The 16,243-nt window shown below is 37.2% G+C and overlaps 1 protein-coding gene across 1 annotated transcript in view; it reads left to right on the forward strand.

Annotated features, from left to right (window-relative positions):
* lamc3 (laminin, gamma 3) overlaps window positions 1-16,243 on the forward strand; it is a 142,326-nt gene that overhangs the window by 94,864 nt on the left and 31,219 nt on the right. Inside the window, exons 6-11 of the mRNA XM_077231062.1 lie at window positions 289-406; window positions 3,514-3,612; window positions 3,911-4,047; window positions 5,043-5,159; window positions 14,707-14,905; window positions 15,609-15,712. Coding sequence (XP_077087177.1) covers window positions 289-406; window positions 3,514-3,612; window positions 3,911-4,047; window positions 5,043-5,159; window positions 14,707-14,905; window positions 15,609-15,712 — 774 coding nt within the window. The remainder of the gene's footprint in view (window positions 1-288; window positions 407-3,513; window positions 3,613-3,910; window positions 4,048-5,042; window positions 5,160-14,706; window positions 14,906-15,608; window positions 15,713-16,243) is intronic.

A 16,243-nucleotide genomic window follows, 5' to 3' on the forward strand; every position in this document is an offset into this window, starting at 1 on the left:
ATTTTAAATTCCCAGAATGCAAGGGGGGGAAAATTAGCACTTTTAAAATGATTTGTCACTGTTTAATTACGTTAATCGTGTTCGCCTTGTATCTGAAATATCAGATTTTGCTTCAGGTAGCAAAATGTGTGTATAAAATATGTTAAAATTCGCATTTATTAACCTTTATTGGAAGAATTTTTAGACGGGGAATTAATTATTATATGCAACTGAAACTATCCATGTACTCATTAAAAGACCTAAAGGCTAATGTCTGTCAAAACCTGTCTTCTCTCTGTCTCTCTCCAGGTTCTGTGAGTTTGCAGTGTGATGCAGAGGGAGTGTGTGTGTGTCGGCCAGGTGTGTCTGGTGTAAAGTGTGACATTTGCAAGTCCGGCTTCCATTCTCTCGGTCCTGATGGATGCAGGTAATAAGAGCGGGAGTATCTCTACCAAGAATTCATCTAATGAGGAAAAATATTTGATTCTTGGATGCAGAATTCTGCAAACATGTCTTACTAGTACATTGGAAACCCTCAAATAAGTAGTGCAGTGGATAATTCGGCCAAATATACATTAATTATAAAGGTACTACAAACAAACCAGAAGGTCCATTTACATCACACTAATCTTTGGAACAGAACAATACTGTAAAACTAATTTGATTTAATTCAAATTACATCACAAATGAAACAATTATTTTTTTTAGAAACCTTTTTAGGGTTTAAACACTACACCTTTGCAGACTCAAAAATGACTTTCAAACTTGATTACTTTCAAAATAATTTCAGACTTTCAAAAATGGAGAACAACCTTGACTAGATGTATAACCAGAAGACGCAGGAAAACATGGCTTCCACAAGAGGAAACGCTGTGTCTGAATTATAATCTTAATAAAATTGTACTTTGATACCTTATTAACACACACACACACATATACATATATATACATATATACAGGTCCTTCTCAAAAAATTAGCATATTGTGATAAAGTTCATTATTTTCCATAATGTAATGATAAAAATTAAACTTTCATATATTTTAGATTCATTGCACACCAACTGAAATATTTCAGGTCTTTTATTGTTTTAATACTGATGATTTTGGCATACAGCTCATGAAAACCCAAAATTCCTATCTCAAAAAATTAGCATATTTCATCCGACCAATAAAATAAGTGTTTTTAATACAAAAAAAGTCAACCTTCAAATAATTATGTTCAGTTATGCACTCAATACTTGGTCGGGAATCCTTTTGCAGAAATGACTGCTTCAACGCGGCGTGGCATGGAGGCAATCAGCCTGTGGCACTGCTGAGGTGTTATGGAGGCCCAGGATGCTTCGATAGCGGCCTTAAGCTCATCCAGAGTGTTGGGTCTTGCGTCTCTCAACTTTCTCTTCACAATATCCCACAGATTCTCTATGGGGTTTAGGTCAGGAGAGTTGGCAGGCCAATTGAGCACAGTAATACCATGGTCAGTAAACCATTTACCAGTGGTTTTGGCACTGTGAGCAGGTGCCAGGTCGTGCTGAAAAATAAAATCTTCATCTCCATAAAGCTTTTCAGCAGATGGAAGCATGAAGTGCTCCAAAATCTCCTGATAGCTAGCTGCATTGACCCTGCCCTTGATAAAACACAGTGGACCAACACCAGCAGCTGACTGTGGGTACTTGACACTGGACTTCAGGCATTTTGGCATTTCCTTCTCCCCAGTCTACCTCCAGACTCTGGCACCTTGATTTCCGGATGACATGCAAAATTTGCTTTCATCCGAAAAAAGTACTTTGGACCACTGAGCAACAGTCCAGTGCTGCTTCTCTGTAGCCCAGGTCAGGCGCTTCTGCCGCTGTTTCTGGTTCAAAAGTGGCTTGACCTGGGGAATGTGGCACCTGTAGCCCATTTCCTGCACACGCCTGTGCACGGTGGCTCTGGATGTTTCTACTCCAGACTCAGTCCACTGCTTCCGCAGGTCCCCCAAGGTCTGGAATCGGTCCTTCTCCACAATCTTCCTCAGGGTCCGGTCACCTCTTCTCGTTGTGCAGCGTTTTTTGCCACACTTTTTCCTTCCCACAGACTTCCCACTGAGGTGCCTTGATACAGCACTCTGGGAACAGCCTATTTGTTCAGAAATTTCTTTCTATGTCTTACCCTCTTGCTTGAGAGTGTCAATGATGTCCTTCTGGACAGCAGTCAGGTCGGCAGTCTTACCCATGATTGCGGTTTTGAGTAATGAAACAGGCTGGGAGTTTTTAAAAGCTTCAGGAATCTTTTGCAGGTGTTTAGAGTTGATCACAATATGCTAATTTTTTGAGAAGGACCTGTATATATATATATATTAGATAGATAGATAGATAGATAGATAGATAGATAGATAGATAGATAGATAGATAGATAGATAGATAGATAGATAGATAGATAGATAGATAGATAGATAGATAGATAGATAGATAGTTTGATTGATTGTACTTGTTTATAAAAGTATGAGGAATAGTGATTTCACTTGTATCTGCACTTGTGTCTAACACTGAACTTATGTTCATTATTGCTGATTCTTGTTGTCTTTAGTCTTTAGTTTTCAATTAATGAAATTGAGAAAAATTATTACAATTTAAAATCACTTTTCTATTTTAATATATTTTAAAATGTAATTTATTTCTGTGAGGGCAAAAATGAATTTTGAGCAGCCATTACTTCAGTATTTGGTGTCACATGATCCTTCAGAAATAATTATAATATGCTGATTTGATGATTAAATACCATTTCTTATTGTCAATGTTTAAAACAATGCTGCTTAATATATTTGTGGAAACCGTAGTACCTTTTTTTAAGATACTTTTATGAATAGAAAGTTTAAAAGAACATAATTTATTTGAAATAGAAATCTTTTGTAACATTTTAAATGTCTATACTGTCATTTTGTTATCAGTGTAATGCAATAAAAGTATTAATTTCTTTGAGAAAAAAAAACGTACTTCTGAACGGTAGTGTGTATTTAATTCAAACCATTTGTTAAATTTAGTAATTTTTATAATAATTTTTTATAAGAAAAAAAAGAAAGAAAGAAAGAAAGAAAGAAAGAAAGAAAGAAAAAGATTATCCACCTGAGGAGATTTGCACATTGCTATGCACACTCAATGATGCAAATAATGGTGTGATGCAAGAAAACACAGGAGAAAGGCAAACGTCAAACAAAAATTGTATACCCCACTGCACTTTCATGTGGCCCATTTGGGTCAGTGTTTTTGGGTAAAAATTATTTGGTTCATTGAAGTGAAACGTGAAAGAAAAGAGAGAAAGAGAGGAGAGAGGTTACTTGTGAGGTAGGAGAATTATGGGTAATGACAAGCCAGGTAAAACTGGTGTTAGGCCATGTAGATAGAGATCAAGGCCAGATCATGGAGAGAAAAAAAGTTTACACCCGACAGAGCAACTCTGACCTGAGGCCGTCAGGCAACTGACCCGCACACTACAGGCACATCAGTGGTGGCTGATTCATCTGTTTATATCTGTGTTTGTGCATGTGCGTTCAAACAGGTTGTGCGAGTGTGATGACAGGGGCAGTGAAGGAGTGTGTTCAGCTGAAGATGGGCACTGCTATTGCAAGACTAATGTTGAGGGCCAGTCCTGCAACAGGTGACCTTCTATTACCTTAATATTATTTCTATTACTCTATTACTTGTTTTAAAATTACATGTCTTTTCTCTTTATTTCTCATCTTCAACCTGTTGCATGCATTTCACCATTGGGATGTGCACAATTAGAGCAAGAGACATTAATATTATATTTTCCTCTCCTCTCTGTCCATAAGTCAATAAATAAGCACCACATTTTCCAAATCTTTACATAAATTATATTGATAAATTTGAGGAAAAACTGAACACTCTCTACCAGTACTTTATATCTGCTTGATGTGTATTTGTGTGTATTATAGGTGTAAACCAGGCTCCTTCAACCTCAGGCTAGATAACCCAGATGGCTGTAAGAAATGTTTTTGCTTTGGACACTCCCTCGCCTGTTCATCCTCCAATCAGTACATGGCTATGAATATTACTTCAGACTTCCTTGAAGGTAATTTATCAATAACACTCTTTTGCATGATTTTCATACTGAGTATCAGTGTTCACAAACCTCACTTCCCACTGCAATCACACACATTTCACTTTTCATGCAATCAAGCACTTTTTGTAAAATATGTAAAAACAAAATAAAGATTATTGCAAATACCTTTTATGTGATTTTTATGTAACTAATATATATATATATATATATATATATATATATATATATATATATATATATATATATATATATATATATATATATATATACATATATATATATATACATACATATATATATATATATATATATATATATATATATATATATATATATATATATATATATATATATATGGTATCATAGTACAATTTTATTAAGATTATTATTCAGACCAGTCTTTCCTCTTGTGGAAGCCATGTTTTCCTGCGCTTTCATGATTTACATCTTGTCAAGGTTGTTCTTCATTTTTGAAATGTTTTAAATGTCCTTAAGTGAATGTATAGTTGAGTCCAAGCTTAGACCACGCTGAAAATTTATTTAAAATCCCATTTCAACAAAGGTTTGGAATTTTCAACCTTTTAAATCCAAGATAAAACTGTGATGTCAGATTGATTACAACCATTTCAGATTTCACACATATTTCATATCATTCAAATTGAGTTATCAAATTTGTGAAATTAATCATTTGACTTTGCACAGTCGATCAGATGGTCTTGCTTCCATTGAAACACAGAACACTCTTTGGATCATCTAAAATCATTTTGGAGAACATGACTATCAGGCTTTACATAAACATTTGGAATTCATGCAGCTCAAGTGCTGCTGCCATTAAAGCAAATAAGAGACAAACCAACTTACACATTCTGAAATGTATAGAAATTTTTGTTTGTTATGCTGATTGTTCAATTTGTAAAGATCATTTTTGTATTAAATAAAAGAATGGGAAATGGAAGCATTTTCACCAGGAATCTCAGACTTTATTGTGTGTGCTCTGTGTTCAGATCCAGATGGCTGGAAGGGTGTGTTCTCTGAAGGGCACGAACAATCCCTCATCTGGAAGGAGGGGGAAGTCTATCTATTGCCCTACAGAGAGGAGAATGGCTTCTACAAAGCACCTGGTAGGACAGCGACTAGGCTATAAACTTCCCCTTAGAACAAGTGTTGGTTGGAATTGCCCAGCCTTGAAACTAATTAAAATCCCCCTGTTGTGAAAATCAAGTTTTTAATGTTGTTTATATGTCTGTGTGGTGTTTTTAATGTGCTTTAAGAAAAACCATGTGCTAATTCATGTCAACACCATTGCTGAGTATTTTCTCTTTAAAATTGCTGTGATCTAGACAGTCTTAAAAATGCAATATGAAATCGCTGCTGTTTCTTACGTCACAAACTATCTTGTAAGTACTACCTGAGGTGGTAAACGGGAACATGGTTTGTGTAACATTAGCAACACATTATTAGTGGTTTGATAACATAGTCAAGCAAAAGGCTAATCATATTTATTACCGTTATGTGTCCGACGTTGTAAAGAGTGATGCCATTGTGCAGCGTTTACCTCAGTAAGTTCACAGAGTGGATCTCTGAGCTGACGTGAGTGGAGGAAGGTCTTATTAGCATATTCATGGTTCCACGCACACTAAATGAAGCAAGGGTGTAGAGTTACATTCAAGCTATTTTAAGGCATGTTGACTCTGTCACGGTGGTTTATTTGTTATATAGTTATGCTACCATTTAGAGTAATTTTAGGACAGTTAATATCCTAATATCCTATCCAATATCTACAAGTTAGACCAACACAATTGATTTAAATGTTCACATTGTTTAAGTCTGTTCTCTTCTGAGCAACTGTTCAAAGCAGAAATGTAGCATAGTTTGACTTTGTGTGGTAGTGTCAAATAATAAGCTTTCTTTATTTTGCAAAAGCAAACAAATGATAAACAGTGGGCTAGAATTAGCATGGTTGGCGATAAATAGTATTTCATAGAGCATCCTCTGAAAATAAACCAGCTGTACAAGCCAGTCCAGAGGCTAGATTTAATCCAGTTCCCCTGAGAGTAGTAGACAGGCTGAGGGGTTTTACTCTTGTCTACACAGCAATTTACCGCCACGGGAGACACTTAGCCAGACCAACTTGGCCGCTCACTCTGGGAAAAATCCTGTTAACATCACGTCTTCGTGTCTCACACATTTTCTCATGGGCTGCATGTAGACAAATATACACCAACACAATGTCTTGGGACTGAATACCCTTAAAATACATGAATGTGTCTTTATTTTGTGATACATTGTGATTAATAGTAAGGTTTCTTGTGTATCCATAATGCCCTAATGTGCGTGTTTAGTCTCATCCATCTTTGTTTTCCTACCATTGACTGGCTGCAGAGATGCAGCAGTGCCCTTTTTTCTGCTGTTTGGAGCACTTGGTGCCGTTTCTCTTATCGCTGCGGCGCAGGGCTTGTTTGTGCCGTACTGGCCGCTCGGCTAAAATGCGCCGAGATCTATTGCTCCCTCGATGCTTTTAACGATCTCATTTGCTTTCCTTCCCTCCCTGTTTCCCCGTTCGCTCGCGTCTCCTCATCCACATGCATTTAGAGTACAGGCACCCTGACAACTCCAACAGAGCCCAAGGACTTTTTAGATTATCCTTTTTATAAACGTCGTTTTCTGATTTGTGATGTGTGCTTTATTTTGATCTTTAATGCTTTTTACATGTCACTGGTCTCAGCAGAGAGGAAATTGCTATGTGAAGGAGGAATGTTTCCCTGATTAAGTCTGTATTGAGTATTGGAAGGAGTTTAATAGATAATATGAGTGTGTGTGTTTGTGTGCGAATAATTCTTCACTTGAATAGCTCATCTAGCTGGGCGCAGCTTTGGGCTTTTGACACCACTGAAGCTGCCATGTCAACAGAGGGGTGACAATATACCATGGCCAAGCAGCCAAGCCAAGAGTTTAGCTGGCTGACTGAGCCAGACTGTGTGTGTGTTTGTTGTGTGATCTCCCCAGAGGTACATCTGCTCCATGGTGAGAGGACAGAGTGGAACATTTATCATAGCTTTGAGGAGAAAACAACATGTCACATACATACACACACATAAACACACATACACACATCCCAAAAGCTGGTTGCAAGCTGTCTCGGAGTCACAAACACAGATGGAGAGGAACGGAGGTCGCCGAGAGATTAGAGTTTGAGATGGATGGGGGTTGGAGGGAGATCTAAACGTCCCCATCCTCAGAGAGTCTCGTCCAGGTACCACATTGTGTCCATGAGCAACTTGGCCAGTGCACCCTGACAGCCAACCATATGCCTGGAATAAATCTCTCCGGCAATCATGGCTCCTGGCGAGAGGTATCAGATGTGATCAACTGAGACAAGTGGCACAAATTATGCTCAATCCTTTAATCACTGAGATTGATGTTTAAAGCTGAGGTTTAATCGTAATGTTTCTCCCAACTTATCCTCCCGTATGTAAGATTGTGCTGATTGTAAAACGCAGAAATGTCAATAGAACTGCAGCAATAAGGCCAATTACATTCATGAACAGACACCACTATTTAAATGCCTGATATATGCCGCATTGATGATGCTACAGGGTTTTTTAGTACAGTGGGTAGCGTGGATGACACTGGGAAAAAGTGCAAGCACACCTCACTGTGGTTGCAGTGAGAAGCTCTGAGGTAAATACTGAATAAATACCTGATATATAAGCCTGCCCACCCTCACTGACTGATCTGCCTCGCTTCTGTTTAAGAGAACAGGATCTATGTCCATTTTATGACCCAAAAAAAAAAAAAGCATGAGGGTGAGTTAATAATGACAGAATTTATATTTTTGGGAGAACTGTCCATTTAATAAAGCTTTCGGAAAGACAAATCAGATGTTAGATGTTAATACAGAAACCTATTTATCAGTTTATTCTTCTCTCAGTCACAATCATATCCTAGCATAAGACCCCACTAAAATATAAATAAATAAACTATGACATAAATGTACATATACAAATACAATTGGACATGACTTAGGCCCTTAAATTTGCCATTAAATCAAAAAATTTAGTTTTTTTGGCTTTTAGAATGTTAGCCTTACTGTTATTCATAAGTTTACCGAGCTCAAAGGCTCTGGCCGAGCTGTGATATAAACTAAACGCTATTGGCTATTTCTAAAAAGGAGAGAAGCTCTTCGCAATTTTCCACCCTGTCTTCCTGTTTCAGTGCAAATTAAGGCCCTGTCCCAAATGACGCACTTCATGTGGTCTTTCGGTCTCGTGGATTTAAATAGCGCGTGCTCACTGAGTCTACGAGTCCGTAGGCCGCCCCATTCATCATTTTAACGCTCTGAAGTGTGCTCAGCAGCGCCCCCTTTGTACCCTTGAAGCGGTCTTCCACGAAGCCCGCATGGATGCAGGCTCCACACACTTTAACTACCCAGGAATCCTTGGGAAAGGCCAATCAGACAACGGATGGGAGGAAATTTCGCTCACAGACGATTGTTAACATTATTTTGTTAACATGGATGAAAAGAAAATATTTAAGTGTAAGTATCATAGCGGTTTTTATGACCTTGGTCATACAAGTTTATACAAACATTATGGTCATCGACCAGTGGTTGATGTCTCAAACATAGGCTAATAATAGCGCGCTGAATAATACGATCGCATTATGATTCATTAAATAAATAGAATTGAATGTCAGGGATTTACTGAGTCAAATGTTACAACAACAACAATAGGCAGCATATTTCCCCGACCCTGTAGCTCCTGTCCATAACAACAACCAGACCGTCTTCCTATTTCCGGCATGACGATCGTGGACTCGCGCAAAGGGCCCTATAGGTCTGCACTACATGACGTCACCAAAGTGTGGACTCTAAGGAAGTCCACAAGTCCGGAGTGTGCCATTTGGAACAGGGCCTACGTCAACACATTCAATAATGCTGTGTGTTTCATTACACTTCAATTACCCGTGTGATATTTTTTTCCCCTTTGGAACATAAAAGTAGTCATTTTGAGAAGTGTCTGGTTTGTTTTGGAGTTTATTTTGTTATGGTTTATTGCAGCTGTACACATTGAATGTTAAATATAAAATGTTTAATTTCGTTACATTCTGCCCATTAAAGTACAAACTCAAAACCCCAGAAAGATGTAGAAAATGCATTTCAGCAGGCCTCTCCATATAAAAACGACGAGATGCTCAATCCATCCCCTCAGAGGGAATGTTTGTGTGAAGCTGAGGAAAATTAATTGAGGCTCAGTGGGTTTAATTGAGTCAGGGAAAAGTTAAAGCCTGGATTGATTAAGTTTGATGGCGGCTCGCTAAATGTCACCAGGCTTTTCGATTGTGGTGACGATTCATTTGTTTTTCTGAGAGAGGGTTAACACCTCCATTTGATCAAATCTGATCTCGAAGAGATAGGAGTTAAACAGGCAGTACTGGAAGCTACAAGGGATACTGTATTCTTTTGCACCGCTTGACTATATTTTCTCATTTACAGCTTCAATTTTTCCACCAGATACAGATTGTCTAGTGTCTCTGGAGAGTCTCTGTCGGGTGTTGTAAGAATATTTTTCACCTCAGCATCACTATTGGTGCTGAAATTTGTGAATAAGCTCTCATAGGGAAGGTTTCAGCATGCTGTCAGACCTGAAAACAACAGGAATCCAACAGTTACAGAACATTTTAGCCTCCTTTTGTTGAAGTTGACTCATACTTGTCTCTGCATGTGGAACGGCAGGTGGGCCGAGAAGAAAACACACTCCCGCTAAGTATCTAACAAGCTTTCAGGTTGTCGGGGCTTAAAATGTTTTACAGCTCTTTGTTTCAGGGGGAACATGTGGCGCTGTGCGTGTATTTCAGGGCTCAGTTTGATGGTGAACACGAAACTTATAGGGGTGCCATCCAGGTAATGGTCCAATTAGAGATTTTAACTCACAGAGTGGCCAATGCTTTAGATAACGGGAAGAACTATAATTTTGCTATAATTTGTTTGTGGACTTTCCACAGTATAACAAGAATTTGAGTCACCACATATTCCATTACACCTACAAAACTAGATAAATGGTTTGAATGCCTGCATTTGAAACGCTGTAACCTCTAATATTTGCATATTTAAAACAATAATAATAAAAGACGCTGAAACATCCATTTCGTAACAGACATTCGTGTTTATTTGAGCACTTCCGTCAATGAAACATCACACAAAAGCCTGTAAAGCATTGAAATAAATATCAGTAAATACTATAATAGTTAAATATTAAAAAAATATTAGTTTAATAATTTCACAAAAAGACGTGTGATATAGCCTAAGCATACCGCTCTGTTGAGAGGGATCAGAGACGTGGGATAAACCATCTCTTTTTTTATATCTTTATGTTTTCTAGGCTACTTGTTGTAAAAGGTCTGAAGAGCGAATTTTATCTTCCACAGGGGCAAGACATATGTTTGATTTTGTGCTGCCAGAGAAAGCGAAACTAAACCCTAACTAACTAAACCCGCGCGTGTAAAACGCTCTTTACAAATAAACTTGACTTACCAAGTATAATAACAAGCACAAACGGTATTAAAAAGAATTTGATGTGCAAGTAAAAAGGAAGGCTATCTTTCCTACAGCGTTTTTCGAATTTACCACAGTAAAGAATGCGTATATAATACTTAAAAGCGAACCAAAGGAAGACACGTTTATAGTCCCCTGTGAAAATGGGTGAGATGTGAGTGAAGATTTGAGAAAAGAAGAGATTCCATGTCCAGTGGAATAATAACTAATGGAATATTGTTAAATTTGCTGATAATCCGGTGACCGGATCGCAAAACAGAATACAAAGCCGACAAAGCTTACATTTATGGGCTCAAACATAACTCTCTCATTAGTCACGAATCCAAACGTTTCATGGCTGCGATGTAACATTTAATTGATAACCTATTATTTATTTTGTAAACAAAGCTTTGTGCTTCACTCCTGTCATAATATTGATGTAAACCAGCATTCACATACAAAAAAAAAACACAACATTTTTTTTTGCAGTCCTTCCAGAAAAAAGCGATTATGCGATCGCATAATTTCATGCATTATCTGCCAAACTCCGCATATTTATGCAGGGGCCGCATTTTTTAAAATACGCCGATTTCCACGCTAAAATATGCGGGGCTTGCATGATTTCATAATCCCCGCATTTTCGTGGCAAAAAAGTCACATATATCTCAGCAGAAAGTTGAAAAATGTTGTTTACTTCACACAAGAGCAGCCATTTTCCCCTGTTGCCATGGGAACGTTATGCAGTGACGTAATTACGCAACATGAAAATCATTGAAAAGCTGTAAAACAGGAAGCATACATTTTATTTTATTTAGATTTTATTTATTCGTTTTTACAGAAGTTGTAGCATATTCCTTTTGTAAAGCTACAGAACTTGTTTGACTCATCAATGTTTTGTAAGTTTGAGCCATGTGTTTATTAAGGTCTGAAATAAAACAAGATGAGAACTTAAATATTCCCAGCACTTTATGTGATGTAGTATGCTTGCTTATCACAAGAAGTAATACGAAATGAGTCTTTACATTAAGGTAGTAGCCTAGTGAGAACAAGGTGTTGGGGGAATCACTTTTTTCTCTTTTTCATCAAACCGCAGTTTTTGCAAGTTACCGGAGTTTTTGGAAGTTCCCGCAATTTCATCGCATAAAATTGCATAAATATCCCGCATATTCCATGGCATTTTTTAAGAAAACGTGCTGCATAATCAAGGATTTTTGCCCGCAACAATCACAAAAAAACTACGCATTTTTCTGGATGGACTGTTTTGGTGGACCACCGAAAACAGTTTTGGTGGACCACACGGTGGTGCAGTTGTCAAGTTTACCGGCACACATGATGGGAAATGGAATGAAAAAAAACAAACTTGAATTTAAACTTGTCATCTGCGAGATACTGCAAAAGATACAACAAAAACAAACTGGGCTTTTGTTGTTTTTTGCAACAAAAACAAACTGGGCTAAGCTACACCACGAAACATAACAAACTGTTCCAGCCAATAACCGACAAGAAGGTTTTGGGGGGTTATTGCGCAGATGAGGAGGGAGGGAGGGTCTAGCTAGCCTCCGTTTTGTTTGACAATACTTCGAACATCAACAAGAAGTGACGTCACCCAACATCGCTTAGACTAGAGCACCTTTAAGCAGAGCATCTAATCACCAACACCGGGTTTAGGCATTTCTCTCAAATCCCCAATTCAATAAAACAATTTTACTGTAACCACTGGCCATTCTGGGCAAAAAAGTCTGGGCACATTTTGTACAGTATGTCTTTCCTTTAGCTCACCCTCTCCATCCTATTCTATCACATTTTTCACAGGTATTACTTTGACGTTATGTCCTCAGTGTAACTCATCTCTGGAAAATGTTCTGAAGCAAGCATTACCTTCAGTGGGGAGTTAAATCTATCTAACCCCCTACAGATACAGTGGCCCCAAGGACGAATTATGGTCCTGCGAGGCCCCTGGGTACCAGCTGCTTGAGGCGCCCCATCAAAAACAAATTACACACACACTTTGTGAGGAATAGGTGTGCAAGCTTTGTTTAAGGGTGTACAGTATGATAACTTACAATCTTCAAGAATTTAGTTGCCCATTTTCACATATAAAATGGATAAAACAAGATGTTATGTTATGTTTTAAGGACGGATTTCCATTCTGCGGTTGAGACTTGGAATTTTGCCTCAATCATATTTGTAACCTTATATATCAGAATTTCTTTACTTCATATATCATATATCATATATCATATATCAAGGCTTCTTGTTCATGTATAATAGAACAGGATGGCCTAACTCTTGCAATATAGGCTACTCAAACAAATGAAGCAATGTTTTAAGTCATGCAAAGTAATTAGCAAAGCACTGTAAAAATGTATTTGCATTTTTGTTTTTTAAGTAACATGAAAAGTAACCTCGGAAAACAGATAAATCCACTACACAGTATCTGTACATAAACATACTACAAGAACTACAGCCCTGTGCTTTAGAAGTAGAAATGAGATTCAATAACACATACTGCTGCATTCTCCACCGATACTGTAAATACTGCTGCACCAAAAGCAGTGCAATAGAGCTAATGGCAAGCTTCACTGCGGCTTCTTTTTTACTCTTAAATGCATGAATGTTTCGCCAATCATTATTACATATTTGGGTCTTAGTCACCCAGATCTATAACACGGACGAATCTGTACCTGTCGCAATAATATAAAACTCTCCTGATATTAGAGTAACAATTACAGAAGAATAAAATAAAACATATTTTGTTACCTTTTGTAGCTTGGAAGGGTTCAGTTTCATGTTTTATACCATCGTCACTGTCCTCGTCACCGCTCATTTCCCAGTACATTCAGCATCTGGCTCATCATTTTCAACATCTCAAAATCAATATTCTGATCTTCACCAGATCCACCATCAAATGACTATGGCACTAATATTTGATTGTGTTCAGTACTTGCTCTGCAGTAAATCACTGAGCCATTTCAAGTTTTGCTGATGATACTTCCTATTGTTTTGTTTTCTGCCTGCAGTAACTATGAGTGAAACTTCACTTCATGGTGTTTTAGACATTGCCACCTTGTTGAATAAAGTTGAATTGGACTTATTCAGTCATCAAAGATTAAATTATTGTTGTGCAGAAAAAAAATATACCTACACTGTTACTCACCTTGAGCCGTTAATGACCCTATACAATTTTTAGCAAAAAAAAATGAATGGGAAACCAGGCATTCTTTTATAATTTTATTTTTACAAAATTATTGTTGTATTGGTTATAATGAATTGATTGAAAAATACTAAGAAGGTTGATGTCTAACTTTAAAAAATGATTAAGGAGGAGCGTAGTGAATGACGTCCCTGGTCGCTATAGACCCGAGGTATGCATTTAAGGATTCAAATGTGCCAGCTACTTAACAACCAGTCTGGCTTTTTTTTAAAATACAGATTTATTCAATGGAGATGACTTTGGAGATTACTATGAGTTTCAAAAGTTTAGGGATTTACTCCTAACAGTAGGTTAATAAAAGCATTTCGTAATCTCTCTCTCTCTCTCTCTCTCTCTCTCTCTCTCTCTCTCTCTCTCTCTCTCTCTCTCTCTCTCTCTCTCTCTCTCTCTCTCTCTCTCTCTCTCTGTGTTTGTTTATATACAGTGTACTTATGTGTATATAGCTCAGCATGGGGTTCTTTGAAGTCCTGTTAAAGCTCTTTAATGAGGCAGGAGGATATGAGGGGCTATTAAGATTGTCCTCTTACACTCTCTAACATATAGAGATTTACAGACACCATGAGATCAGTGAGATCCAACCTTCTTATTTTCTCTAAACCAGAAGAACAATCCACTTCCTTATGTGAATAGAACATTTAGTCCTTCTATTATATTTTTACAGCTGTCATCTGTCATGGTGTTTATATTTAGTAATCAGGTTGTTTCAGCTCAGTAGCTGGTGTAATGTGCTGGTAATCTGCAGGTTGTGAGTTTGTGTTCCAGAAAATTCTGTGCAGCCCTTGAGCAAACCACTTAACACAATTCACAGCCCAGCTGTTGCTACGAGATAGATCTTACACTCATGTTTGCTTAATCACACCATGGTCATATACAAATTGGAATATGCATTGGAATTTTAAAATGTTTTATCTTTATATTGCAGATAAATATCTGGGGAACATGTTGTTAAGTTACGGACGGACACTTACGGTGACATTTACGGCTGAGCTGGAGGAACTCTTGCCCAGAAGTGTGACCGTGTTGCTGGGGGGCTCTGGAATATTGGTTTCTACTAATTTGTACTCTAAACAGGATCCTTATTCCCCACTGGAGAAGACACCCATCAACACCTTCACTCTCAGGTGTGTTTGTGTGTGTGTGTATATATAATATATAGAAATATATATGTGGTTGTTCTCATGGAAGTGTAAGACCCACCTTCACTGCTAAAAGCCCAGATATTAAAGCAATTACTACATCGTTTTCCACCATTTCCATTTAGCTCTGAAAACTTGTGAATTGATCATCAAAAAAAACATCTTAATACCAGGTGGAAACAGGGCTATGCTATAGGGATTGCTTCTTTTGTGTTTTCGGTATTTCAGTTTCCATGGCAGACTGACACATTTGACCATTAAGACCACATGGCTTATTATCAAGTATTTTTTAGAATTCTAATTGTGAATAACATGATTAAATATTGTGAAAAAAAATTGTGGTTTCAGTCTCGAAATCTGTTGTGACTTTCGGCATATGACACTTTTACTTGGAAGGCTAACCTGAAGGTTTTTTGTTTATGGCAGCTTTTTCCTTTGCATTTATTGTTTTGACAGGTACTGTCCTACAGAGTGATAAGAAAATGGATACAAATGTTCCCATGATTCATTCATACAGACTCCTAATTGCATTGACTTAAATTGACTAGACTTAGTGTGCCTTAACGAAGAGCCTCGGTTTTACATAAAATAAAGTCTAAGGGACAATGTTTTATCTAGAAAAACACTAGTTATCGTAGCAGACACAGTCATGTTTCTAACTATTATGTTTCTGCTTTCTGGTTTCCAGGTTAACAGAGAAGGACGTAATTCCATCTATGGCCCCATTTGAGTTTCTCCGAATGCTTTACAATCTTACTGCCCTACACATCAACAATGCAGGGGGCCAGAACTGTAAGTCATTGTTTATATATATATGTGCACATTTATGCAAATATGTAAGGAAAAAAACTAGGGATGCACCGATACCATTTTTTCAGAACTGATCCGATACCAAAAATTCTGAGTATCAACCGATACCGATCCGATACCAGTTTATTTTTTTTAAATCAAGTAGAATTTCTATAACTCTGTGTTTAACTGATTGATCGTGTGTTAAACACAATCTAATTAATATATACAACTTCATTATAAAGAAAAACAACAAATAAAATATATGATCATAATCTATGACAGAAATGCTATTATAAACTAGATTAGTGGATAACTCAGCAGTAAAATTTTGTCTAGAAAAATCAGGAGTGCAAATAATTGTATAAAATCTGAACATTTAGTGAAAAAAAAACATTCAGTGGGGAACAAATAAGAGACAATAAGTATAGCTCTAAATCTGGTAAAACTTTACACATTGCTCTTTGTATTGTTGTAAAATACATTCATGAAAAACAAGATAACAAAAATCAAAAAGATCAATTATTTTATATA

The sequence above is a fragment of the Siphateles boraxobius genome, unplaced genomic scaffold (genome assembly GCF_051911475.1).
Source record: "Siphateles boraxobius isolate OS27281-9 unplaced genomic scaffold, OSU_SipBor_1 16, whole genome shotgun sequence".
Classification (NCBI taxonomy): domain Eukaryota; kingdom Metazoa; phylum Chordata; class Actinopteri; order Cypriniformes; family Leuciscidae; genus Siphateles; species Siphateles boraxobius.